At 42.7% G+C, this 27,315-nt stretch overlaps 1 protein-coding gene across 2 annotated transcripts in view; it reads left to right on the top strand.

The window, feature by feature from the left end:
* The window catches only part of LOC135991580 (multiple epidermal growth factor-like domains protein 6), a 199,209-nt gene extending 172,146 nt beyond the window's left edge, over positions 1-27,063 (top strand). Inside the window, exons 25-39 of one of the 2 annotated variants that reach the window (XR_010606529.1) lie at positions 1,005-1,133; positions 3,057-3,185; positions 3,691-3,807; positions 4,871-4,999; positions 5,225-5,353; positions 6,420-6,551; positions 11,256-11,384; positions 12,252-12,377; positions 13,233-13,361; positions 15,606-15,734; positions 16,052-16,180; positions 16,830-16,955; positions 19,355-19,483; positions 20,641-21,024; positions 26,932-27,063. Coding sequence is in view for 1 of the 2 variants with exons in the window: in XM_065640310.1 (XP_065496382.1) it covers positions 1,005-1,133; positions 3,057-3,185; positions 3,691-3,807; positions 4,871-4,999; positions 5,225-5,353; positions 6,420-6,551; positions 11,256-11,384; positions 12,252-12,377; positions 13,233-13,361; positions 15,606-15,734; positions 16,052-16,180; positions 16,830-16,955; positions 19,355-19,483; positions 20,641-20,720 (1,742 nt within the window). In the remaining variant the exon portion in view is untranslated. Of the gene's footprint in view, positions 1-1,004; positions 1,134-3,056; positions 3,186-3,690; positions 3,808-4,870; positions 5,000-5,224; positions 5,354-6,419; positions 6,552-11,255; positions 11,385-12,251; positions 12,378-13,232; positions 13,362-15,605; positions 15,735-16,051; positions 16,181-16,829; positions 16,956-19,354; positions 19,484-20,640; positions 23,648-26,931 lie in introns of those variants that run through there. The other variant, XM_065640310.1, reaches the window with a different exon arrangement.
* The last annotated feature ends 252 nt before the right edge of the window (positions 27,064-27,315 follow it).

The following is a 27,315-nucleotide window of genomic DNA, read 5'->3' as shown; positions in this document are numbered from 1 at the left end:
CCGTCTCAGGCAGCTGGAAGCCCTCAGATGGGAAGAAAGGGCTGAGAATGGGTCAGATACTGTCAACCAAGTTCACCTAAGGTGGAGATGGTTTCAGTCCTTCGGTCCCTAGGGACGTGTCCTCCCGCACCACTGCGTCTTGTTCTGCACACTGGCACCCTCAAAGGCATAGAGGTTTTGGTGGAAAGTCACCGTTTGGGTCTGATCCTGGGAGATGTCACATTCAGTGTGTGCAGAACACTCTCAGGATCAGGGATCAGAGCCTTTTTTGCCTCTCCGATGTGCGCCAGCAGTGCTGTGGGGATGAGGGGTTCTGACAGGTTCATGCAGGGGAAGGAGAGTCTTTGCCAGGCAGCACAAAATCCTTGCAAGGAGGCTGTCCAACTTTTTCAACCATTTAAAGCTATCCAAATCTCCAGTGCCATGGAGACTACAGGAATTTTATTGCTGCCATTTTTTGTACTGAAAACGGAGCTGCGGCAAGTGTACATTTGCGAGATGGCTGTGTTAAGTTTTCACCTGGGAGGCAGCTGCTTAACCGAATGCATTGAAAATATCACCCTTCTCTGACCAAAGATTGAGACTCTGGGTGAGCAGAGGCATCCAGCTGTGAAAAATGAACACTGAAAACAATGAAGTTGTCAGTTCTCTTACCAGGATGCAAATAAATACCCAGGCTGTCAAGCTGGCGGTTCTGCTGGACCATTAGTTTAGCACAAAGACATTCCACAGGGCAGGGGATGACAGCTGATCCATCACCCCAGCGATCCTGCCCTGCGATTAAAGCCTCTTCAGAACATGCTATGATACATATTTTTAAGCCACATTATTTAGTGTCAGGCATGCTTAATATATGGACTTAGGCACCCTTATGTGGAAAGTGAGTTGTCAGAAGCCAGTTTCAAACTGATTTCTCCAGCGTTGGGTTGTGTCTCGGGTTTGCTCTGTGTAATGCCTCCTTTGATGCTTCCTGATGGAGTTTTATGGACCTTCTCTCGTTGCAGCCTGCCAGGGGGACAGCTACGGGCCAGGCTGCAGCCACACTTGTCACTGTCACAACGGAGCGCTCTGTCATCACGTAACCGGGACGTGCCTTTGTGGCCCGGGGTGGAAAGGAGCCACCTGCCAAGAAGGTACAGTCAGAAATTCAACCCCCTGACAGAGGATTATAGGAGGGGAAAAAGAAAAGTCCTGCAAAGGGGGGGCTTTGTTGGTACTTCAATTACCAGCTCATTGCCTTGTGTTGTCATTGGTTTTGTATCTGCACAATAACGTGGCTCAGTCCATTAAATAAATCTGTGGGGCCATGTTGCAGGGACTGAGCTTGGTGTACTTGGGGCAGAGGGGGCTGAAACAGTCATAAACTGGAAAGAGAGCTGGGTTTGAAGGCTGATTAAGGGAGAAAAGGTCCATAAAACTCCCACTTACGACACTGAAACAAAACTGTTTTTTCTATGGCCTGCTTTACTGTCCCATGCACCCGACCGATCCACGTCATTACTGCACATTCCAGACACAGGCTAAATCCAGAACATGCGAAAGGCATTGGGGCTTCCAGCCTTGGCAATTAGACCAATCTGTGTGATTCAAACACAAGCCCAGCTCCAAGGAGTCTTAAAGGAAAGAGGCTGGCAAAGAAAAGCTGCGCTGAGGCTTATGTTACACATCTTAATCCCCTGCATCCAAGCCGCTAGAAAAAGTCTGTCCATCCCTGTTGTGGCTCCTTTTTCTGTGCCTCCCCCGTGAGGTATCTGGTTCTGTAAGCGGTGCCACGGAGCTGGGGATGCTGCTGCAGATGCTCCTGGGTGAGCTGGGGTTGGAGTCAGCACCTCCACGCAAGCAGCAGCTGCCCTTTGGTGTGCCGAGAGGATGGCTGGGGAAAGGGGATGAAAGCTGGCAGGGGTAGAGGAATATATAAATGAAGCAGGTCCCCCTTTAAAACGTAGTGTGAAGAGCTCTTTCCATGAAGGAATGAAAAATTGGGAAGATACCAAACCATTCCTGATGGCATGTATGACACGACCTAAAATTTTGTGTTTTGCATGAAGGCCTCAAATACAAAAGCAAAGCAAAAGTTTAAAAACCATGTATTATGCCTGCCTTCTGTTTCGAAGTATCATTACAAAACCATAGCCCTATTTTAAAGTTAGTCAAAGAAAAAAGCAGGTGCAATGGTGGTGCTTGTAAAAGAGTTAGTAGGGGAAGTCTAAATTTTAAGAACAGTCAGAGTTTTAAATTAGTGTCCTGAAGCTGAGGTCAAGAGTTTCCAGCAGGGAAGACATAGCGAGGGAATTCCTTATTTCAGTTTTTTTGTCTGGGAAATAAAACTTGGAGGTGAAGCCTCCCTGAATCTCACGTATATAAAATGACCTGAAGACGTTGTCAAACATACCGTTTTTCTTTAATAATACATCTGGGGAATTTTTCTCTTTGGACGTAAAGAGGTAGAATAAGTGTGTGAGGCTGGATGAGCCATCCTCTGGTGGCTGTGCTTTTGCAGAACTTGCTCCTGTTAACATCTTTAAAAGGTGCCACTCTGACAGAAGTGTGCATTTTTTATGCTAAAAAATGGGGTTCTATCCATAGAATCTGGTGGTGATGGGAACTAATAAACTTGCTTGATCAAAATTAGGTAAGCTATAAAATGTCATCAGCCAGCTGTGGGTAACAAGGTCCATTAGAAAAGGAGTTGAGATTTTAAGAAGACTATACAAAGAAATGCTGGAAATAGGGAAATCAATAACTCCACTCCTTCATGTTGAGAAATCTGGTAGGAACCAAGAGATGTCTTTTGTAGATGTGAACAGAAAATGTCAAGGTCATTTGGCGGGTCATAGCTAATTCACTTCATCACCTATTTTGTTCCCAGACCAGTTTTTCACTGGTCTGTGTAACTCCTTATCAGTCATGGCCCCGTTTTTACTCTGTTTTACCTCCCGCAGCATCTCCAGGATCACCAGGGCGAGAGGAGGGTGTAACCTGGAAAGGTCGTGTTTAACCTGTGTCATCCTCCTGCACTTTTTAACAGCAGGTTTTGTCCCACCTCCTCTTTGCAGCCTGTCCTCCTGGGTGGTTCGGTGCAAACTGTCTGCAGCGCTGCGTCTGCCATGGCCAGGCAACCTGTGACGGGGAGACGGGCGAGTGCCGGTGTCCCCAGGGTTGGACGGGGATAGCGTGTGAGCTGGGTGAGTCTCTTCACATCCTTCATCCCTCCAGCACCTCATTTCAGTCGCTCTGCAAGGAAATTCGGTTCTGGTTTGAGACAGCCTAGGAAAAAAAAAAAAAGAGAGAGAGGAGAGGTAGAGGGCTGGAGAGCACTAAGTGTGGAGATGTTGAAAAAATTGGGGTGGTTCAGTCGGAAACAAGAAGTCTGAGGAGGGATATGGTATGTGCGCTTGAAGGTACCATGGTGCTAGCAACTTGCTGGACAAGGGAGAGGAATAAGCTGTTCTCTGTCCCATGGGGACAGGGAAGGTAGGTAATGTACTCAATTTGAAGAGATAAAAAAAGAACAAAATAAATCCTCCAAGAGGAAAATAAATAATTTTACCATGGGACGCTTTGAAATCTCACCCACTGAGGGTTTTTAGGACCAGCTTAGGTGTCTCACCACGTTTCAGAGCCAAAAGTGTGGCCTCCCTGGAGCCCCTCCAGCCTGGCCCCCGCTCAGTCTCCCCCATCTCGTTTCAGAGTGTAGGGACAGAGAGGGCTGTGAGCAGAACTGTAGCTGCCACCACGGGGTTTGTGACCAGCGCTCGGGGAAATGCACCTGCCACACTGGCTGGACTGGGGACCGCTGCGATGCTGGTAAGGGCACTTCCTTCTGGGGATGCTTTTTTGTTGGTTTTTTTTAAACTCTCTTTTCTGTAGTCAGCCATTTCCGCTTCCACAATATGAAGTCCATTTCTCTTTTGTATCTTAATTTTCCAGTATTCTGTAAGACAATAAGAAATAATGCCAGTGTGAGTGCTCGCCGTGTGTCTCAGGAGCCCTGCAGGCAGGTCTCTGCCTGACCACAAATACATGCTCTTGTCCAAACCATTTTATCTCCTACTTCTATTCCCCGCCTGCTAAGAAAATAAAGGTACCCTACAGATACAAGAAAGAATGTATGAAAGGGAGTGGGTTGTGAGGAGAGTTTGCCAGATCAGCCACATGCTGCTGCATCTCTCTAAGTCATCGAGGGGAGCTCAGCAAATTGGATTATAATGGTTTAGATTGCCCCTACCTTGACCTTGGTCCAGATTGCTCAGATTTGTGATGTATGGTTAGACGCATGTAAATCTCTGAAACAGAATTCTTATAAGCAGTAGATATCAGATGACTTGAAATTTGCCTTCAGCTCGGCCGCTGAGGTGCTGTGACTTTTGCAAGCCACAAAGCATGTTCCGATGTCTCCTGAGGGGCTGAGGACTCTCGAAGCCTCAGCCACCAGTGTGACCTGTAAAGCCCTCACAGTGCCCACCTTCTTCTTCTTCAGACCTGGCTTTCTCCTGATCGCTTTGCAGAGATCTGTGAGGTGGAAGGCAGCACGTGGACACAGCGTGTTGTCACTGTTCAAACCACTGACCCTCTGCCCACGCATCGTTTTGTATAAGCGGATGGCATGGCCAGCTCTGTAGCTACTGTCTGGATTTGTGCTCTAGGCTGTGACTAAGTCTTTGCAAACTTTCAAGTGCAGGCTCATTAATAGTCATGTTAAATGCTTTTAATATTTTTAATATATTATCTTTCAATGATATTTTCTGGGCATGCAGTCTTCTGAAAATACATCGCCATGTGCAAGAAGAATAATATTGGCTCATTTGCCAATGATGGATGTTTTCCATGCAGAGGGAAGAACTGTTGCTCTCTCTGCTTCTCCTCGCAGTCTGTCCCCCGGGATTTTTTGGCAAACAGTGCGAGGAGCAATGTGACTGTGTACACGGCTTGTCCTGCCACCATCAAACTGGAGCGTGTCGCTGTGACGAGGGATGGCGAGGGAAGCACTGTGACAAACGTGAGTGTCTGCGCAGCGTTGAGGAGGAAAGTTGAGGAGGTGCGGATGTTCCTCCTGGATCCAGAGCTGGTGGCGGGATCCTTTCACTCCCATGTTTCTCCACGGGGTTGGTCTGGAGGTGCTCACAGATTTGGGTGCAGCAGATCTGTTGGAGGGGGGTGGCTTTGCAGCATCCTGCCCGGCTCCTGCCCCGTGTCCTAACAAGAATCACTTGCCCTGTTGCAGCTTGCTTGCCCGGTCGCTACGGCACAGGCTGTGCCTGGCGGTGCCGGTGTCCCACAGGTACCCCCTGCCACCACCTGACGGGTGAGTGCGGCTGTCCTCCGGGATTCACCGGCTACGGCTGCGAGAAAAGTGAGTTTGTTATAAGAATGCAAAAATTTTCCTTCTAAATTAATTAAGAAATGAAGTTCTTGAATAAAAACCTGGTGATGTAATCAGTGCCTGAAGAGGGAGGAGATGACAGCCTCATAGTGAAGATGGACAAGGGCGGTGTGGTGCTCACCCAAATATTTTGGCGGATCCTGGTGTCTGAGCCTGGCACAGTTTGGTTTTACCTTCTCTAGGATCGCAGCCAGGGACTGAACTAGATCAAAATAGAGCGAAGAGGTGCCAGGGGAGCCCAGCTCCTGCCCGTGGCCATCGCTGTGCTGTGGGTAAAGCAGCAGCTCTGCTTTCTGCTGGCCTTGTCCCCATGAGAGACCATCTATTCCTGCTGTCAGAGCTCCTGGAAATGTCATTATGGTTTTTTTCTTCAATGTTGAATTTGGCCGTCCGGAGCTGACTTTGAAAGCAGGCTCGTTCTGTGACCCCGGCTGCATAGTTTTGTCTTTGTTTTTCGTTACGACATTTTGCCCGAGCGCTGCTTTAGCAAAAAGAAAAACAACAACAAAAATAATTAAAAGAATTGACATTGGTGTCCCATATCCTGCACTAAAAGACTCTAAATCCTGACCCACAGCCAGGGCAACTTAATGGAAGTGAGACGTAAGAATAAGGCACGGAAAGCCCAAAACCTGTCAGCAACGTGGCCATCAACGGCTGAAATAAAACGTGTAAAGATGTCGGTGCTATAGCAGCTTTGCAAGTTTGAACTGCAAAAAGTAGAACGTCTTTATCCACCCGCCTAGTCCCTCGTGAATTATACTGTTGTTTTAGTCAATTTTACCTGACATTTCCCTATGATTTTCTCTAGTGACAAGAAAATTGTATCTGGCCCTTGACAGTTGGGCACAAATTGACTGAACGAAACAAAATCAAGCAGTGAAGTAACCCCTAAGTAAATGTAATAAATCCAAAGTCCCGAAGGAGAGCGTCGTTCTGTAGGCAGGGAATTTATTTAATAAATTTCAGCTCTCTCTTTGTTTGAGTCCTATATTTACCAAGACAAATTTAATTTTTACATTTCCTCTTCCCCAAGCTTGTCCACCGGGCACGTATGGTAAGAACTGTAACCGAGTATGTCAGTGTTCTGCCGAGAATGAGGAATGTCACCCGGTGACTGGCGACTGTGCGTGCCGCCCGGGCCACCACGGGCCCCGCTGCGACCTCCGTGAGTATCAGTTTTGGGCTGCCTGTTTTCTGGATGAAGACCGAGTTATTCAGAAGCATGTGCTGAGATTTTCAGTTCATCTGTGTCGGTACCTTTGCAGTTGACTGAGATAAAGTAAGCATAGGTTGGTTTGATTTACAATAGTAAAAATAGCTGTATTATTGCAAGGGACTAATTTTTAAAAAATATATATTTTTTAATGTATTTAAAATATTTTAAAAATACATTATATTTTTTAATCAATTTTTAAAAAATTTAAAAACCCACAACAGACTCATTTACTAGCTAAATCGTTTCCAATTTTGTGCCACACTGAAGAATACCAGTATCATTCTCTGCATTTACACCTCTCATCTTCAGTTACACCTGGATATTGTGTTGCCCTTTTATTTCCACATACCCAGGCAAAAATACTTCCCAAAATCTCTGCGTGTTCAAGTAAGGACAAATGGTTATTAGAAAACAACAAGCTGCAATTAGCAATAAATCTGAGTGATTCATAAAGTCAGTTAAGTTGTAGGGCCTTCTGAGGAACAATCAAATTAAACAAATTGTTACTCTGGATTGAAAAATGGTGACTAGTGTAGAGGACAAAATGCCAATTGGCTGAACGCTCCATCATAAAAAATATTCCCAGATCCACATGCCTCATGCTGATATTTTAGGACATCTGTTTAGTTGTTCTTCGTGGAATGTGGCAGCTGATAAGAAACATATACCAAAGTATCCAAAAAAGGAGACACTTAATTACCTTTTTATTTACAACTTTAATTTTGTTTTTACTCCATGGCTTGCAATAGTCTTATTAAAAAAAAAAATACCCAGACACACACACACAAAAATAAAAATAAAAAAACCCCAAGAAAACAAAACAAAAAAACCACAAACTGACAAACGCTGGTTTTTATTTCCTAGAGATCCAGCACAGCTCTGTTTGGCTTGCTTGCTTTTTTGGGTGACAATTTAGATACAAAGACCTGCTGCAATATGCGCTGCTCTAGTAAGGGTTAAACTTGTGCTTTATTTCTTGAGTAGAAATCGGAAAGAGGCTCATTTCAGAGACAAGCATTTGTATTACCATCATGTCATCACAAGTTGTTCTGTAAAATATAAATGTAAATGTAAGGATTGATTCTATCTTCCTTCGTACATCAGTTTTCACTGAGAGATTGAAATCCGGCCTTCAAAATCTAAACTAGAGCTGAGTCCATTATACATTAGATTATAATAAATATTATAGTAAAGCAGTAGTGGAGATCAAGTATTTAAGAGTATCATTTTAAAGGACTTAATCATGGTTAGCCTGTTACTTTTCTGTAGTAATCTTTCAGGAGTCATTACCTGTGTGCGTAGTACTAAATCTCTGTACATCATAGTACATGTCGTCGAGATTGCTTAGATCCTTAAGATTTTACTTCAGAATTTTAAAATTTAAAACAGTAATAATTTCACAAAGGTTCTGATATAAAAGGAATTACTTACAAATTGAAATCTGTGTTTTGTTGCCTTCAGAGGGGATTTTACCACAGGCTGCTGTGTAGCTGTGATCGTTCACGGCATTGTGTTCTCTTAGATTTCAAAAATACACAGTACCTTGCAGAGCAAATTCTCACTTAAGTAAATGTGGTTTTGTTAGACATTTACTGAAGAGATGATGGAATGGTGGAGATTCCCAGAGAGAGAAAATTTGTCCTGCATTCTATGCAGGGGTTTTTTTTCTATTATTTCCTATGCCACTCTGACCGGCACATAGGCAGACACAAAAATGGAAGGAAAACAGTTTAAGTGGGAGTTATTTTTAGGTTTGGGTCAGTGGAGTGAGAGATCGTGGACCTGATTCTGAAGGGAATGTCTGATAACCAAGGATAACTAGCGTAACTTTGGTGGGAATACTCCATGTTCCCACCATCCTCACTACAGAGAGAGCTGGGGCTACTCCAGGATGAAGAAGCTTTTGATATAATATTAAAACCAGCATAGGGAGCTGCTCCCAAAGATGTGAAATGGGCTTCAGTCCAGTCAACATGTGGTTGGATGCTGCTGGAAACCGTTTCTGGCAACTATCGCTGTATTTATAGTACTGTGAAAAAAGGTTCAAGAAAGTATCTATAAAAGGTGTAGTTGGCTGGGAAGTCAAATTTCCAGGAGCTAAGAGCAACGAGGCTTTCATGTTCTCAAATTTTGGAGTGAAGAGCTGAAACAGTCTCTTGGCAGGATCCAGAGGAAGCAGACAAATGAGCAATAAGGTTCCCATCAGTTGTCCATAACTTGGTGGATGGGCAGATCTACTTGAGTGAAGTTATGAAGAAAAAGCAATAAGAGGTGATGTAATGGATAAAAAAACCCCGGTCTATGTCTCTGTGATATTTACCGGGCTGGGTGAACCCTGAGCCAGAAAGGCCTCACCAGCTTCACCTTCAAACTGGAGGTAACAGGATGCTTCAGAAGTGATTGTTTTGACAATGCAATTAATAACATTGGTAAGAAAAGTCCTAGTGTACGCAGCTGGTATGAAAAGATTTAGGAGTTCTTGGTCATGGCAAACCCACTCAAACCAGGAGGAAAAAAATCAAAAATAAGTTAGAAATCTGGCTGCTGCTCCTGCTGTTTTCAGAAAAACACAAGTCAGATGCAAAGGAAACTGTTAAATTAGAAAATGTCTTTATGAGATAACTGGTGGTTAAAGGCTAACTCTCGTTATAAAGGCAGAGCCTACTCAAATGGCAGGACACTGTGTAAATTGTCCTGGCTATCTGTGTAGAAGTTCTCCTGCAAAGCTGTAGCAGCTGAAATGGCCTCGTTAATAATCATGTGAACATCACAGCTGATGTGTTTGCTCTGCTTGTGCTTCTCCCTGTTGAACTGAAATAAATACAAAATGCTGCAAGGGTAAATAAACTGGTAAGGGGAGAATTACTGCAACTCTTCCAGTAATGGAACAGCTCTTTCTAGTCTTGAGCTGAGGAACAACTCCAAAAGCTTTGCCAGGGAGAAGCAGCATGTTTGGGAGTGTGGGAAACAGAATTAAAAAAGAGAAAAGCCAAAGGATGACTGAAAGGAAAGGGAGGAGGAAAAGAAACTCACTTAAAATCCCAGTAAATAATTGAATCTGGGTGTGTCTTTAATTTCATGTCTTGGTGGAAATGAAATAGGTGTTTCAGGGTTCACTCCTCGATGCCAGGGTTTGCACATGAAACAGATTTTCTGTGCTGACAGATGGAAGCACTGATGATGAAGATCTCATTGAGAAGAAGCCATGGTTGAGAAGGGCTGGGGAGAGTATCTGCATGTTATAAAAGTGTGTATCTGTTTAGCGCTGATGATCTGCTATCCTGATTTGAGCAGAAGCCAGTTTTCAGTTTTATTTTAAAAGGCATCCCTTTAAAGCTTTACCATAAGCACTCTCTGTTGAATAGTTCAAGAAATCCAGAGATCTCTCCAGCCATTCAGACCATGCTTTCATGCCTTCAGAAAAGAGAGAAAAAAATATAAAGCTATTTATGCACAGATTGCAAGAGATGTGTTGCTTGGAGACGCGTGCAAATATATATCCAACCAGATTTCCAAAGTAGCCATAGACTTCCCTTCTGCCAGGGGAAGAGAAGGAAAGAAGGAGCAAAGAAATCACATGTAGAAGTAGTAGCACTAGTGTAACCATTCCATGATTATTACATTGCTCTAAAAGATGGAGACACGTGCCTGGCAGCTCTGCCCGGCTCTTCTCCTCAGTTCCAACCTCCACCACTCTAAAGAGTGTCTTGAAGACATGAGCCTAAACCTGGCAGATGCATTCATGTCTTCCCGATCTAGTGTTCAGTGCTCCTTGAATATTAGCTGTCCAAAAATAAATCGGAAGTACTCATCATCGCCTGGAAAACCTCTTCATGGACAGCTTGTTGCCATGTTAATACTGACTGAGCAATCCATCTGAGCCTGATGTTTCTTCTGGTTATGACAAAATACAGCTGTTTTATTTTGGTTTTTTCCTCAGAGAATTTTCTGGCTTTAGATTTAAATCATCCCTCTCCTGTATCTATCTTCTGAGAAGGTTTCTCCTGAAATTTTGTGTTATTGTTGTGTCTTCCATCCACAGCCCACCAGCTGCGCCTGGGCAACGCCAACTCTGGTTTGGAATAAAAGAGTAGATTGTAGACGAAACCAACTTTCTCCAACTGAAATATTTTTTAAAGATGAGACCCACTATCTGTAACTTGTGAGCTAAAACAACCACTAAAGGAGGCGGAGGTGGCTCACGGCTTCTCACCATCCCAGGCAAACCAGGCTGTTGCTGCCCAAAGGAAGAGGGACCAGGGCCTCTTCATCTCTGCCATGGGAGGGAAATGGGAAACAGGCTGATTTGGAATAGACATCTAGGAGGAAAACCTCTGAAGAGCCGAGCTTGGTTTTCTTGCTACCTACTGTCACATATGAGGAATGGAGGAGCGGGCAGAGCCAGGAGCGGTGGGACCAGGCTCAGCAGCAGTCGGTCCAGCTCTCCAGGGGTTTGACATTGCAAGTCAGCGCTGCCTTTGCTGCCCGAGGCAACCGTCTGCTTGTCAATGCCCACTCCTGGCCCTCCAGAAGTCAATAGAGGTAGAAAACGAACATCTAATTTTGGTTGAAAGAAACAAAGTGCTTATGACAAGAAATGGAATGGCCCCAGTAGCAGCACAGCCTAATTGCTATTTTGTTCTTTTAAAACAGGGTGTCCAAAAGGTACTTATGGTTCAAACTGCCAAAAGCCCTGTAAATGCATGAATGGAGGCCACTGTGACCCCGTGTCAGGAACTTGTGATTGCGTGCCCGGTTTCATTGGAGCCGACTGCAGTAAAAGTAAGCCAACATTCATCTTCTGCTTCTTTTAGAAAACAGCAGAGAGAATAATCTGCATAAGAGCTTGTCAGCAGAAAAACAGACAGGTCCCAGCTACCTCCTCCTTGAATTGTAAATCAGGATTCCAGCTTTGTAAAAAAATCTCTTGCAAAATATTTTCCCTCTCTTCTGCGTGCGTAGAAGCAAGGACACTCATCCCAGGATTACAACCTGCTTGCCCAAATTTATTTCTAGAGCCAGCTCAGCAGGAATTGCCCAAGTTCCTTCTTCCTGTCCAAAATTTCTAGGTTGAGAAATTATCTCAATATTTTGCTTCACACTATGGTGCCATTAGTTTCAATAAATGGGAAAAAGATCAAGTTTTGTCATGGCAAAACTGGTAAAGACTCCATGGCAACCCTACTCTTACTTCTCTATTTCAGAGCTAAATTGTGGAGCTGAATTTCTGTGCTATTTCCAAAGCTATGATCTCTGCAAAGTTCTCTTCAGCTTTTTCACAGCAATGCTTTAATGTTTGGTAGCCTGTAGCTTTGCTCTTCAGCACAGGACAACATCAATATTAAGGAAGGAAAGATGTCTGTAGCTGGAAGGATGAGCAGGTGATATTTCAGTTGTACACTCATTTTTTTGGTAGGAAACCTAGTAGATGTTCCATGTGACACCATGGATCATATTTATAACTTCAAGTAAAGTTTCAGAGGAAGAACCAGTCATGTCTTTGGATGAGTTTTGCTTTCACAGTTGTTACTTTGAAGCACATTAGCTGGAATAAAAATGAAACCAACTCTACCTGGAGGATCCTATGCTAAAAATGCAAACTGGCATCGGATATCCCAGGTGTTTAACAAAAAGCTGTGTTTTCTCCAGCTTGCCCTGAAAACCGATATGGGAAGGACTGCATTCTGTTCTGTGCATGCGGTAAAGGGCAGTGTGACCCACGGACTGGCAAGTGTACGTGTCCTCCCGGCCAAATGGGACCCAGCTGTCAGCAAGGTAACAAAGCAGGACCCGAGGTCATCTCGTCAGTTGGGACTTATAACAACCAGCAGATAAAACTCAGCGCCAAACATTGTTTATAGCTGTGTTTCCCAATGCCGTTGCTTGATAACATTGCAGTTTGCTGTGTTTAGACCCTGTCCCTCTCTGCTCCATCACCCTGCCTTTGTCCTACCCCCATCTCCTGCCCACATCTCAGGGCTTTGCTCCGGGACGCTCGGTGCCGATGCACGGGTTTCTCCATAAAGCTGCTTTGAGAGACTGCAGTGCAAACAGAATGTAAAGATGGGGGAAAAAGGTAGTTTGTACTACACAACACGAGCGGTGTGAGGGCGCTGTGGATGAGTGGGGCTAAATTTAGAAGTAAATTACTGGAACTGAAAATCTGAAGGGAGAGGATTTGCTGAAGAGAAGGAATTGGAAGATGGGACCAAAGGAGGAGAACAAGAGGAAGAAATGTGGAGTGAAGCCAAGTGAGGAGATATGGTGAGACAGAGAGTGTTTGACTGAAATTGCTAATAAGAATCACAGAATGGTTTGGGTTGGAAGGGACCTTCAAAGTTGCCCCAGTGCCCCCCCTGCCATGAGCAGGGACATCTGCGCCAGCTCAGGCTGCTCAGAGCCCCGTCCAGCCTGGCCTGGGATGTCTCCAGGGATGGGGCATCCACCACCTCTCTGGGCAACCTGTTTTGATGTTTCGTAAGTGTGGAATAGGGTCTCCTACAGCCCTTGGGAGACATCAGACGCGTGGGATACTCCATGGGGAGCATGTGTTTTGTATTTATTCCCTGTCACCTTTATCCTTTTTGGGGATGCTAATTCTTTTTTCCAAACTTTGTTAATTCTCTGTAGTGTGTCCCCAGGGACAATATGGCCCCAACTGCCACCTGACATGTACCTGTCAGAACGGTGGTATTTGTGACCATGTGGATGGCAACTGCACTTGCGGGCTCGGCTGGACAGGAAGATCATGCGAGAAAGGTAATTTTCTGCTTTGATGACAGTGAACGTGTACAGTCAGGCAGGGTTTTGCAGTGTCTGCAGACCCACCGAAAGGGACAGTTTTTCTTTAAGTAGAGTCCCTCGCAGCTGCATTCACTTCTCTAGCTTCTATCACACAGAGCTGCCTCTAGTTAGAGCTTCAGGTCTTTTTTTAGAGACAGTTTGCTCGTGAGTCCTGCTCTCTAACTCTCACAAATTCCTTTTGCACGGACTCTTATTTCTTCTCCTGTCCAATTTTTGTGGTTTTTTGTTCATGGGAGGATTATTTTGTATCCTCTTTCATGTCCTCCTCTGAAGTCAGCAGAATCCAGCATTTCCCTCCTCTCTTGTTATGTTCTCTCTTGTTATTCTCTTCCCTTTGATATTAGACCGCAGTTGGACTTCCCGTGTATTGACTTCCTTGTTAGTACAGTTCTGACAACATCTGTCCAAAGCAATTGAGACTGTCTTGCTATCTCCCCCTTACTTCTCCGTGACAGCTCTCCCGTACACGAGACAAAGCACACTTAAACAGAATAAGCTCAGATTTCACTCCAAAAACCTTCCTGCCAGCGCAGAGTAGTTTTTCCACATCGTTTTGTCCATTGCCCAAAAGTCATTCGTTATTTCTGTGTTCCCCCTTCTCCCTCCAGATAAAAGATAGCTGTATAGTTATGAATTGAAGTGTTCAGGAAACCATGAGTTTACTGGTATGATGTCAAATAGCTAGTTCTCAGTTCACATTCAGGACAATGTCATCGTTACATCATAACTGCCATGGTGTAATCTCCCCAACACACTCTCAGGCCTTCATTTACAGCCTTTCTGTCCCTAACATCAGTAGAATATCCACCTCAAACTCCATACGTATCTTTACCAAGAACTGGTCTTCAAGAGGGGAATGCCCCTATATTAAAATGTCATATAAAAGCAATACTTTTTAGCAGAATTCTGTGCAATTATTTCAATTTGCACCTGACTCAGAGACCTGCTTCATGTATACACGTGTGCAGAAAAGGAACAGGGAGAAAAGAAAAGATGCTGACTACATGGAGCCACTCAGGACAGGAACACTACTGTGGGCACTAAAATACCCCCCCTAAAAAAGTGCAGTTTACCAATAACTGGCTACCTTCATGTTGCATATGCCACCAGTATTCACCTCTATTTGTCTGTTCCTTGAAACCTTTATGACCATCCATAGGGTGCATTTAGATTGCAAAGTCCCAGTAGGGTCATGGAGGTGTCACCACGTGGAGTAGTGGGGGTAGTGGGTGTATCTTGCAGACACGGTTAGATAAAACATCTCTGGTGTCAAGCATGTGGGCAGACACAGACACGCATTGCTTAAAGGACTGTGTGTTATATCACTAGAAAGAGTTTCACTGCTTATCTTCCAACAGAGATAGCCAAGTTATTGGAAATTGAAGCTTTGATTTCCTCAGCAAGTGTGGCTTTGAGTGTGTTTTGACTAGAAATCGAAGGCAGCTAATCAGGCACCCTTTGTCTAGCGATTAGATATGATGTTCTTGAAAGGTCCTGTCTGACATTTGCAGAGTTATGAATTTGATTATTTGGACAGCCATGAGCATTTAAGTTGGTCTGCCCAGATTCAAATTATCACAGCAGTGGGAAGTTAACTTATGCAGAAATGGTGTCCAGGTTAATTATACTGGCACCATCACTTTTGCATGACTTGACTTTCAGTAATTTGAGATGTGTTTAGTTCTGTAAAAGCAGATATCTCATTATACATGGAAAGTCTGTTGCTATGTGTGAAAGAGATCCTCCTGGTTTTATTAGGAACTGGAATAGTGTGAACTCCAATGATAACACAGAGGAGGAAAAGCCTCGTGTTTTCTTTCACACTTTCTAAGTGACTAAAAGAAAATATTTCTGTAGATATAGGAAAAAATTTATACCATTGACCTTGTGGCTTTGCAACACATGGTACGAGTTCAACATTGACTCTACATAGAGACAAATTTTAAAAGGTAGACTATAAAAAGTACAAGGAAATTTCTGTTTGAACATCTATATAATACAAAAGATTTCTCATTGAAGTACGTAAGTACATCACAGTTGTGCAGAAATGCTGTGTCTTCACAACAAACTCTCTCAAGCTATTGTACGAGCATCACATCTCAGCTGTACAAGCTATCACATAAGAGCTTTTCTGGGTGAGGACAGTGATGATGGGTTTTTTCCTGTTTATCTGTTTTTCTGCCCGTGTCCTGCCAGCAGAATGTCTCCCGGGGAAGTACGGCTCTGGCTGCACCTTGGACTGCTCGTGCCAGCACAACGGCACCTGTGACCGGTTCACGGGCGGCTGCCGCTGCCCCGAGGGCTTCTACGGCCACTCCTGCCAGCACCGTGAGTGGAGACGCCCTGGGCGCCCGGTTTTCTGACACTGAGGGGACGTGGGGCTTCAGAGCAGTCTCATAAACACCTCGCCAGATCAGTTAAAATTTTCAGGGTGTCGCAGGTCACCCAGCTGCTTCCAGATCTGAGTAACTCCCTACCTCTGATGCTGGGGTGGTACAAGTTTAAAAGCGCGTGGCACCATCAGAGTTAACGGTAAACATACTTTTTGTCGACTCCCAGGGAACGTAGCTGAGAATAGAGAGGATCTTAAAGAGGTGCATGTTTTTTTTCATAAACTTTCCTTATTTTATACTTTCCTTTTTCAGGGTGTCCCCTTGGATTCTATGGGCTAAGCTGTCTTCATGCCTGTGCCTGTAAAAATGGAGCGAGCTGTGATGCAGTGACAGGACAGTGCATTTGTCCTTTGGGTTACCAAGGTGTCTACTGTGAGAAAGGTACTTGTACCCCTCTAATGTAAAAGAGAAAAACAAACAAACAAAATCAAAATAAAGCTCAAAAAAGCCCATGTCATTACTCAAATCTTTGTTGAGATCCACTTCTTCCGTGTTTTGAGCTTTACGAATATCCTGAAACACTGGATTTGGGATTTGTTTACCTTTTATATAGCTGGGTGTTCTCATTTCCTCAAAAATTAACTAATCTGGTTCCGATTAATACGTTGAAAGTCCTGGTCTCTGTGATGTCTTGCACCAATGAGTTCCACATGTTGTTTATTAAAAATAAGTTCTTTTTACTGATTTTTAAATTTGCTTCTAAACCTCCAAATAAGATTATTAAATAGGTGCATGTCAAACCTGTCGAGTGTTACGGAATGGCCTTCTAGAGAGTTCCTAATTAAAAATGAAAATAAGTGCCAGTGCCATTTCTGGGACAGATTTACAGATACCTTTGATAGGTTAGATTAGACGAACCCAACACAAGGAGGGTTTATATAAATATTATGCCTACTCCACTAAGTTTGATTCTGCATTAAACTTGGCATTTACATTAGCTTCAGTGGAGAGTTTATGAGCTTTCCTCTGAGGCATCCTGGAAAAATCTGGCGATTCAAACGTGCATCTAAAAAAGCGTTCTTGCTGTCAGGCTGCGACGGGGGCTGGTTTGGAGAGAGGTGCCAGCGCCGATGCGACTGCGGAGGAGCTCCTTGTGATCCAGAGACTGGGAAGTGCCTGTGTCCACCGGGGAAGACTGGAGACAAATGTGACATGGGTAAAGATAATCTTTTCTAAGATCTGGACTATATATAGTTAAGCCAATATGACCTGTTGGTCTAAGCGCAACTGTGAAAGGATGTTTGCTGGTATTCAAGAACACATTGTTTGTAGCAAATTACCCTTATGGGTCATCAACAGCTTTATCATCAGGCTGTACCTCTTGATATAATCAATATTTACCTTGATACACTGATAGGAAAACTAGTTATGGGTCAGCTGGAAAATTGCATTTGCCTTGAGTTTTGGAGAACACACGCAGGGAAGAATTTACCAGGAAGCCCACAGCTTTGCAGATGGAGTGGAGAAGACTCCTCAGGGTGCAAATGGGCCCGAAGGGATCCGATTGCCGTGCGTTTTGTCACACAGACATTTGTGACCCTTTTCAGACCAATGAAAAAGTGTGTCCAGCTCCGGGTTTGTTTCCCTGGCAGGATCCTTGTGGATTAGGATCGCGGAGCTGCAGCGGCTCTGCCTGTCCCTGGAGTTCAGCAGTAGTCCAGGAACATCTAAGCCAAATAAAATCCCTCATTTGCAGCACGGGCACTTGGGCTGTGTGTCTGGGAAATGGTTGGCCCACGAGAGCAGAATTATTTTGTAACAAGGGTATAAAAATAGGTGAGAAAATTCTCCTGTAGGGAAATTTAATCCCACCACTGTGCCCTGATGGGATGGCTGCAGGTTTGAGAGGCAGCAATGGCAGACCGGATTCTTGAACCGGACTCCGATCACAGTTATGATGGAGTAAATTTAGGCTAATCACTGAAGTAGAGGGAATTGCAGTGGTTTAAACAAGTGGAAGAAGAGATTTGTGATCCTAATGCTATGGCAAACAAGATAAAAGGTGTGAACATCCATGTGCTGCTATTGGAGGTTCACACCAGGAACCATAATCCTCCTGAGCCCCTGAATCACAGTGAGGGAATATTATTTCTCCTTTTGTTCTAGGATAGGGCAGGAAACGGCTTTAAACAGCCTTTTATAAATGCAAAGTAATTGCTGGGAGCTTAAGTGTTAGTGCGACCTGCAAAAGTAAAATGGAAAATGATTTGCTTCCCTCTCCGCGCTGTCCCGTGGCCAGACACCGAAGCCACCCAGTCTGCAGGGCTGGTCCCATGGGGACATCGGCCACCCCCACACGGCGCTGGCAGCCAGGGGCCTTTCCAAGGAAATTTTAGGCAGAAGTGGAACGCAAGGGGGAAGCTCAGCACCAAAAATGTGAACCGAGGTTTTCTTCTTGCAAAACTCTAGGAGTCATTTTTGTTTTTCTTAAATCAGCTAGAGTAGCCCCCGTCCACGAAAAGCTGTTATGGGGTAGGTTTTATTTGCATTTTTATTTTCAATTAGGCTCAGTTCATCTGTGATATAACTGTGAGCAGCTGTGACTGTGCAGCAGCCATAAAGATAAAAGGCCTGATTTTAATTTGAACTCTGGTAAAGCACCCATTAAACAGGCAAAATGTTAATTAAAAAAAAAAAAGAGACTGAATATAACAGATTTTATGGGTGCTCTTTTTCTGTAGTAAATTAACATTGCAGACCTTCAAACAGATGTCTTAAATACACATTGTTATTAACATGAAAATGTGGTATTACATAAATTAAAATCAGGTCCAGAGGTGTTTGAGGAGACCTTTTCTCATAACATTTCCTAATTGAAAAGGCCAAACTCTGAGCGCACGGGGAGAGTTCTCCCACGTGTTGGGGCTGCAGCTGATGCTGGGCTCAGCAGCACTTTTATTTACCTAATGGTGCTTGTGTGAGAAAGCAAGCGCCTTGATTATTTACAGTGTTTTCTAGCGAGGTGACGGAAAGAGGGCTATTGTTTACCATGCATTTAGCACCCTGCCTTGAGACCCGCTGCTAACTTTTCCTTCGTGCCTTTACTCTGACTGCATAAAAAAAATTGCAATAAGGATTTATCAGCCTAGGTACAAAATGTATTTGTATTTGGAAGTGAGACATTTTGTGAGTTTAATTCGCGAGGATTGTGCAATTGGAGGAAGACATAAGAGTGTATATAAAATGGATTAATTTTCGATTAAGGTGAAGGCTCTTTGGAGCATGCAGAGCAGTGCAGTGGAGAGCTGCCGGAGATAGTGTGGATCCAGGATGCTGACAGGAACTTTCCTGAGCAAATCCCAAAATCTTTTCTTTTGGGCTGTCAACCCCCAGTATTACACCAGTCATGATTTCCATTCTGGGAACTCGTTTAGGACAGCTGGGCTACAGTTTGGCCAGACCATGCGGTAGATGGAACTTGAACATTGCGAGGCATTCCGAAATGTCATGTTTTAATGTGAAGAGATGTAGATGTCGAAGCAGCTTCCTGATGCCAGAGAACAGGGAGACTGCAAGGGAGCGTTCACCTTCACCCGAACACTTCTGTCCTTCCAGAATGCAGGTCGGACCAGTACGGCCCTGACTGCTCCCTGCGATGCCAGTGTGCCAGCAAATCCCAGTGCAATCCCTACAACGGGAACTGCGTCTGTCCAGCCACGTGGATGGGGCCAACCTGCAGAGAAGGTAACGCCAGCTGGAGATGCGCAGCTTTTCTTAGTAGAAGAAATCATGCATGGAACCGAGGTTCCATCTAAACATGAGGAAAAACTTCTTTACTTTGAGGGTGACAGCCCTGGAACAGGCTGCCCAGAGAGGTTGTGGAGCCTCCTTCTCTGGAAACATTCAAGACCTGCCTGGACACATTCCTGTGCAATCTACTCCAGGTGTACCTGCTTTAGCAGGTGGGTTGGACTAAATGATCTCCAGAGGCCCCTTCCAACCCCAGCCATTCTGTGATTCTGTGAAGTTCTTCTGCACTTCCCTCTGGTGAAAAACTCCGAGCCTGTGATAGCAACAGCTTTGCTTGGAAGGGTTGTGTTGGTGTATGCTGACCTCCCAAGGGTCCCGGTGCCTGATGGTGCAAATGCCAGGGGACACTGCAAAGGCCAGGAGCCTTTCCACGTGGCTGGGAGGTCTTGGCCAAGCTGAACTGACTCAGTGCAGTGATTTCCCTCAGAACAGGCTGTGGAGATCTCACACAGCTCAAGGATTCCCATGGCTTTCTCCAGCACAGCTGTGCTGGAGAGCTGTGCACTCTTCTAAGCCTGCCACTGTGGAATCTTGCCCTGAAATAATTGATATCCGCAGCCTCTGTTAGACGAATAAGGAGGTTTACTTGCTGTGCATGCCATCACGTTTGCTTACTTTTTGTAGAGGTGTCAGGTTTTGAAGAGCATGGTGACATGCGAGAAGCCAGATAAGTAGATAAAATATTGGAAAATACATTTGATTGACCTGCGAGGGTACTAAAGAGCTCATTGCACTATCACAAAAGGGGCTTGGGTTTGTTTTTTTTTTTTTAGTTTAGATAATTTCTTAATGAGATATAGTAATGAGTGACAGTTTCCTCCCACTTGAAGTCTAATCACAACTGGCTTGATAGTGATACCATACAATTCTGCATTCAGTTTAGAAAATGCTTTGGGAACCTTCCGTTTGAGAGATGTTTTATTGTTTTGCCTGCTCTCTGCCTCTGTGAGGAAGCCAGTGCAACTCAGTCCTCTACCTTATTTTGAAGAATACCATTTACTCAATTATTTAAGTGTAAATTGTATGATCTATATAATATTTCAGTATTATGCTATATAGACCTGAAACTGTGTTTCTATTTAATTCTCTAGGTGGCCCTCCAAAGCTTCCTTTTTATGAAGAACAAACCCAAGAAAGAGGGAATATTTTTCCAAGAGCTCTACAACAGTAACATTTGGACTAATAAATGAACTGTTTTATATGCACAGACGGTATTTTAATTTGGATATGAAAACAGTTATTCAATTCAGCTTGAATTGTACTGAAGTATTCACACTTCTTATGGAAGACTACAGAGGCCATTTAGTAGCTGGATCCTTTTAAAAAGTTGAATCTGTTTCATGTATTTATTCTTAACCTCTTACCCCTCCATTAATCTGCTCAGGACATTCTTTCTGATATATAATATTATTAATTGTTTGAAAGCTTGGACATGTCTTTACTAAAACCAGCTCCAAAGACCATCAGGATAAGAAGTAAGTATCAACTTGCTGTGAGCCATACCACTTATAAGTGACTTTTGATACCCGCTTGACAACCAGCGTGAAGTTTAATGAGAGTTTCACAGGTTATGAGGCCAATACGGATCCACTGCAAAATTACATTGCACAAAAACTAGTGACATTCACCAAATTAATTCCTCTTTGTGTGTTCTAGAAAAGCATCCAATGTGATTTTAAACTTGCAACTAAAGAAGAATCTACCACAGTCTTCAATAAGTTGTTAATAATTTAAGAATATGTACCGCATTTCTAGTGTGGGTTGGTTGATCAGAAGGTCTCCATCTATATGTTGCTACATCTGAGTCTCTTCCAAAGAGCAGGATGTCATCTGATGGGCTCTTCTGGCTTTCTGCATTCTCCCATCCTGTCAGTTGAATTCTTCAGTGGTTTGTCAAGTCAAACTGTGCAGCAGTTCTTGTGAAACGGTACCTTGTCACACAGAAGAGTTTTATCTTGGATAGAGAAAGCGGATAGTAAGCAAGGCTGGATGCTTAAAGATAATCTCTGTGTTCTTTATGTAAGAGATATAATGTGCCTTTATTGCACAATAGTGTGTCTAATTCAGCTTCAAAAAGTCCTGACCCCATTCAACAGCTGCTGTTGGTCACTTAATAGAACAAAGACATTTTGGTGCTATTTTGTCTGTTTAGACAGGTTGTTCTTAAATATAGGACTAAATCACTATAAAGAAATACTCTTCTCTATTTTAATATTCTGAATTAACCAAACTAAAAGGTTTCAAGAGTGCCTCTTTATACGTCTCTTTAGGTTAGGGGTTACAAAACCTATGTAGTAACCTCTTGAGTCTGACTACATCAAAAGTGCACTTATTAAAGGACAGCAGGACCATGGGCTCAGTAAACGTGGTCATACAGACAGCTCCACGTCTTGTGTTCACACTGCCATTCACACACCGTAACAGATTGCAACTCGGCAAGAGAAGATTTTTGTCACAGAAGAGACAAAGTGACCATAATTGATGCTAAGTTGTGATTTTTAAAGATGTTGTTTGTTGTTACGGTTGGATAATGAGTAGAGGAAGCACCAGTTTTACCCCTGGTTCACCTCAGGTGACATCTGGGGTCAGTAACTGTCCACTAAATGTGACACTTGCTCACCTGGGAGTTTAGTTCAAACTGTGATCTATTGGAAGCAATATAGGTTTGGTAGGTATTTTTCAAGCTTCATGGAGGTCTTATTGTTGGTATCTGTCACTTTGTAGGTATTGATAATCATCTTAAACACAGTGAAGATATTGGTGAATTTGTCAAAATTAATTAACCAACTGTGCTTTTAGCCAGAAAATCAGAGGTGCTGATGACGTTCTCTTGTCATTTCTTCTTTTGAGCTCTGTGAATGTCGCTGGAAAGTTTACTTGATGTAAATGTGACAAAATTGTTGTCCCCAAACTAGTCAGAAGTGTGTGGCTGTCAGCAGTGCTTTACCGCCAGCTGTGACATTTTAAATGGTCTTTTGAGGATGTACTGGCCTGGGTCTGCTCCTACAATTATGTGAATTTGGGGCAATTTCACTGAACTGGAACTGATAAGGTAAATCTCGTGTGAGACAATTAGATGTAATCTTAGCAACTGCTGGAGAAGAACGACCCAAGTTAAGCAGCTGAAATATTTTGATCTTAACTATGTATTTGCTGCAGAGCCAAACTACAATAGCGATACAAACATCGCATGATACTCAAAATTTTTCATAGAATCATAGGGAAAAACGCCCCATGTCTGGTACGGTTACTCAACAGCTAATGCATTAAATCCAAGAACTCACATTTTGCTGTTTGACAGCAGTTGATAAAATGTACTGGTTTTTTCTTATCTATGTATACTGATATGTGATTAGAGCAGCTAATCGAAGGGGAAACCTTTCTCAAGCCATATTATTTACACCTGTGTATACTTGTTTACATTTTCCGCAGTACCTTGATAATAGAATTGTAAATATGTAGTATAAGTGAAATAAAAGATTTTTGTATTAAGTATTTTTAAAGAATGTCACAATTTTAGGTACATGATGAAACACATGTTTTAAGTGACTGATACTGAGCCTGTGCCAATGAATTAGAGGCCCAAGCAGATCCGCCTGGGAAATAGTTCAGCAAACTTTTTTTAAAATCAGAAAATGCCAACTCATACAAAACTATTCACATGCAAAAGTATTTTTTTTAATTCATTCCTTCTTCAAAATACTCCTTAGCTGCTTTGTGTTATTGCCTTGGGGAAAGAAGTTCACTTCAGTGCCATTAAACAGATCGTTCTCATTTGGGGCTTAATATTAAAAGATTACTGTTGATGGGGTAGTTTTGAACGTCTTTTCTTAGTTCTCCATTTGTGAAGGTTTAAATTTTTTTCGCAAGACAGCAAAAATGTTTACAGGATGTCGTTTTCTAGAAAAAGAGCCAAAACTTTACATCATTAGCTATTAATTAAGGTTACTTGCTTGTGATGTCATTAATATGTTTTGATGCTCTCCTTATAGCAGATCAACAAATTTACCTAATTCTGTGCCTACAAAATAGTCTTTGTTAAACGGCATGTGCTTTTTAAAGGAAAAGCTACTCAATTAGCTTTTCCATAGCTTCATTTTGCGGCAAGTGATTTTAATCACTAGTAAAATAATATAACTCTTTTTATTTGCTTCGCCAGATTCCAGTGAAAAAATGTCAGGCTGATACTGTCCTGAACACAGCACTGGAGCTTGTTGAAAATAAAAAGTGAAAGCTTCGGTGAAAATGGTTTTTATATTTAAATTTATGTCCATCTTCCACTTGGTAAATGCCTTTCTTGGCTCTCCATTTCCCAGAGGGCTGAAGTTAATTATGCTTTCTTGAAAAGGGCGCTCTGTGTATTCCACTGTAACACACTTGCATGCACAGATAACTCCTTTCTGAAAGACATTTAAATGATTTTGACCATGCAGTTTCTGTGCCAAGTCCCACTCTCTTACCTTGTCGTGTATTCCAGATAACTTCAGTTTGAGAAGAGTGGAAATGAGCTGAATGTAACTCAGTGGGTCCAACAGAATCTTACTCAACGTGAATTCATGAAACCAGAACAACATGTTTTAAGTTAAACTTCAGTATTTATAACACTATCCTCACAGGAAAACAATCAGAATTTTAAAAATTCCCCGCTTCTCCTGCCAAAAATTATTATTCTACTTTCATCCTTTTTATGTTGAAGAACTGTAGCTATTAAAGTTTGCCCAGATTTCTTGCCAACCATATTATTTTGATTGGCTGCAGATTTCTGTTTGTGTAAGTAATAACCATCTTAGCATCAGGAGTTGCCAACGGGACAAACATGGAAATTATACCTTTGTGTCCTTCCCAGAAGAGCCAAAGACACATTTTGGAGCCATCGTGGCTTCATACTGTTGATCTAACAGTGATAAATAATGTTTCTGGTAGAGTTTAGCTTTTTATCAGAGCAGAGAAAAGCTTAGGAAGGGTCCTTGAGAGAACTGGTGGACCAAGAAACCTCCATCCTTCTATCCCTATCTTAATTTTTTATATAAATTTTGTCCACAAACCTTCTCAGACGTGTTTTGAAGGACTTTTCCTGCCTGTTGACCTGGGGTTGACTGCAGCACCTCCGTGCACAAGCTGCAACTGTGCCCAGTAATGCTTTTGCAGGGTCAAAGCTTTAAATTCTAACACTGTGTAAAGCAATTTCCAGTGGTAAACAATGAATCTTGAACCTGTAGAGCATAAATTGCTTATTCTGTTCTTTTTATTGCTTTTAATAAGCACTTGCATAGCAATATTATTTCTTTGTGAATTTATAACCCCCCCTTCAAAGAATATGTGGGATGTATCTCAAAACTGTACTATACTTTCTGTTGTACACCTATCGTAGTGAAAGGATGCTGGGGGTTTTTTTTATATATATAAACATGCTATTAAAACTTATTCTTGTTTTCTCCTTATTGATAGTCTTAAAGCAATAGGCTTATGTTATGGCTGAAATTTTACTCTGTTAAACTAATTCGCATTCAGAACAACTACACTGCAATCACACCTGCTTTTGGTAGTTTGTATAGAATAAATAATGGCCTATGCATAAATGAGTTTATATATGATCCCTGACCAGAGCAACTTGTCCAGTGACCGAGCCTGATAAATAGAGGTTTCTGGCATGCAGACTCCAGAGTATTACAAATATTCAAAACACAGCATAAATCTTCCTGGAAGGGGATGGTTATGAAGTGTAACATTTCTGGAAGACTTGGGCAAGAAAGCACTTTGAAGGCATTTGAAACCGCACACCTGCGGGCTTCCATCAGCCCTCTTGGACACTTCCCAGAGCCTAATACCGAACAAATCACCCGGTTCACCTTCAGGGTATTGTCTTCTCACGTTGGCAGGAGCTAAAGGAACACATGTGTCTGTTTAATGCCAAATAATGCAATAAGTATATGCTGGTTAATTGGAAGTAGCATGCTAAATTGAATTCAAAATGTGTAACAAAGGGGGAACAGTATATCAAGCTGTCAGAGAACAAGTGGGCAGATATGGCTAGCTGGCTTCTGGGAGAACAGCTCTGCAGGCTTGGGCTTATATTTTAGAGAAAACATTTTAAATTGAGCTCTGTAGTACTGCAGAACTTTGTCGTATGTGATTTACTTCATTTTTCATACAGTTTTCAATAAGGAGTAGAATAATGATGTTCATTTGGTTTGTCATCTTTTTAACGTATGTTCTAAAGATAGCTCTATAATCATTGCAACTTATCCGATAGTTCCTTTATTAGAAGCAATATTTAGACTATTCAAAGAAATTGTTGATGTTATTGCACTGACCTTTCAGGCCCAGTGATTGCTATTAAGAGCTAATCAAAAAGCAGACATAGCGGTTTAACATTCTCAATCTGTACAGAGTTAGCATTGGTCTATGCCTTAAACCTTTCAAAAAGCCATTTCTTTGCAGCACTTGAAAAGTTCGCTTATGTCTGTAGTAGATATATGGCACCAGAATAAGAGTGATCCAGAAACCACTGCTCCGTGGTATGGTCCCGTTAGCATCTTCGGACACTATTAAACTGATCTGTAGCCAGAACTGCTCATCTCTTATTTTACTCAGCACTAAAAGTTCACAGGGTGATAATAGAGTATTCTGTATGCACACAGTAAAAAAGAAAAAATAACTGTCTAAAGCCCATAAATGGTTTAAAAATGACTTAAAAGTTCTGTGTGATATCGCGCTACTTTGTTGATTCCTTCAAGCATGGTAGTTAAAAAATACAGCTCAGTTGTGTTGTTTTATATATGAATAAAGATGTCAGCAAGTAGTCATCTAACTGTCCATGCCATTTGGCAGTATCTAGCTTCCTTTTCAGTAATAGCCCAATAAATCTTTATCTTTTAGTAAGCTGACGACAGGGAAACATCTTGAGAAGCTGCATGTGGTGTAGATATTATTGTTAATGTTTAAAATGCTTCATGCCACCATCTACTGGGGTTTTTTTTCCAGTCCAGATGTAACATCTCGGCTTAAGGCATGTGTTCATGTCTCCCTCTAGTGACTCCAGGGGCCTAATGATGATTAAACCAATTAATTATTATAAGGTCTGTGATTTCTTGGTGTAAGATATCAAAGAGTTAGGTTTGCTGCTCTTGCCTAGTTAATTAATATAGTAAAGTATGACCTACTAGCATCAGCCATAGACCATGGCCCACCTGAGCAAAGGCTGCACAAACAAGGTGATGGTCCTGCCCTGAGACCACCATGTTTGTCCACAGCAACTGAGATCCGTCTCTGCTCAGGTGGCTTTATTGCTTGCACGGACCTCCTAGCAAAAATGATACAAAATTCACAGATTTCTTAACTGCAGAAGTGTTTCATATCGGTGTTTTCTTTCTACCCACAAGCCCTTCTTAGTTCATCCAGAAACATGAAGGAAACCTATTGTGATGTTCAAGGGTTGGCTCCTCTCTGTCCCCTGCTCTGAAGATACCATAGAGACTTTCCAGCGTGGGAGCACCAGAGTTGACCATCTCGTGGTTAAGTGGAGCCATATTTGGGGTGGAAATGCGTCATGTTCTCACTGAGTCTGCCCCGTTGTTCCAGTTCTCGTTAACAAGAAACTGGCCCGTCATTTCTTTGTTATTCTGTAAGTTTTAGCATGCTATAAATTACTTACAAAGTGACTTAATGAACATTCTCTGGTTTTCGCAGCTGGAGCTTTTTTTTCAATCAGAAGTCCAGTTTTAAATGATTTATATGTCCTGTAAGCTACGCAGTGGGATTCCTTG

The sequence above is a fragment of the Caloenas nicobarica genome, chromosome 8, assembly GCF_036013445.1.
Source record: "Caloenas nicobarica isolate bCalNic1 chromosome 8, bCalNic1.hap1, whole genome shotgun sequence".
Taxonomy (NCBI): domain Eukaryota; kingdom Metazoa; phylum Chordata; class Aves; order Columbiformes; family Columbidae; genus Caloenas; species Caloenas nicobarica.
This window is presented reverse-complemented; position numbering and strand designations above follow the sequence as displayed.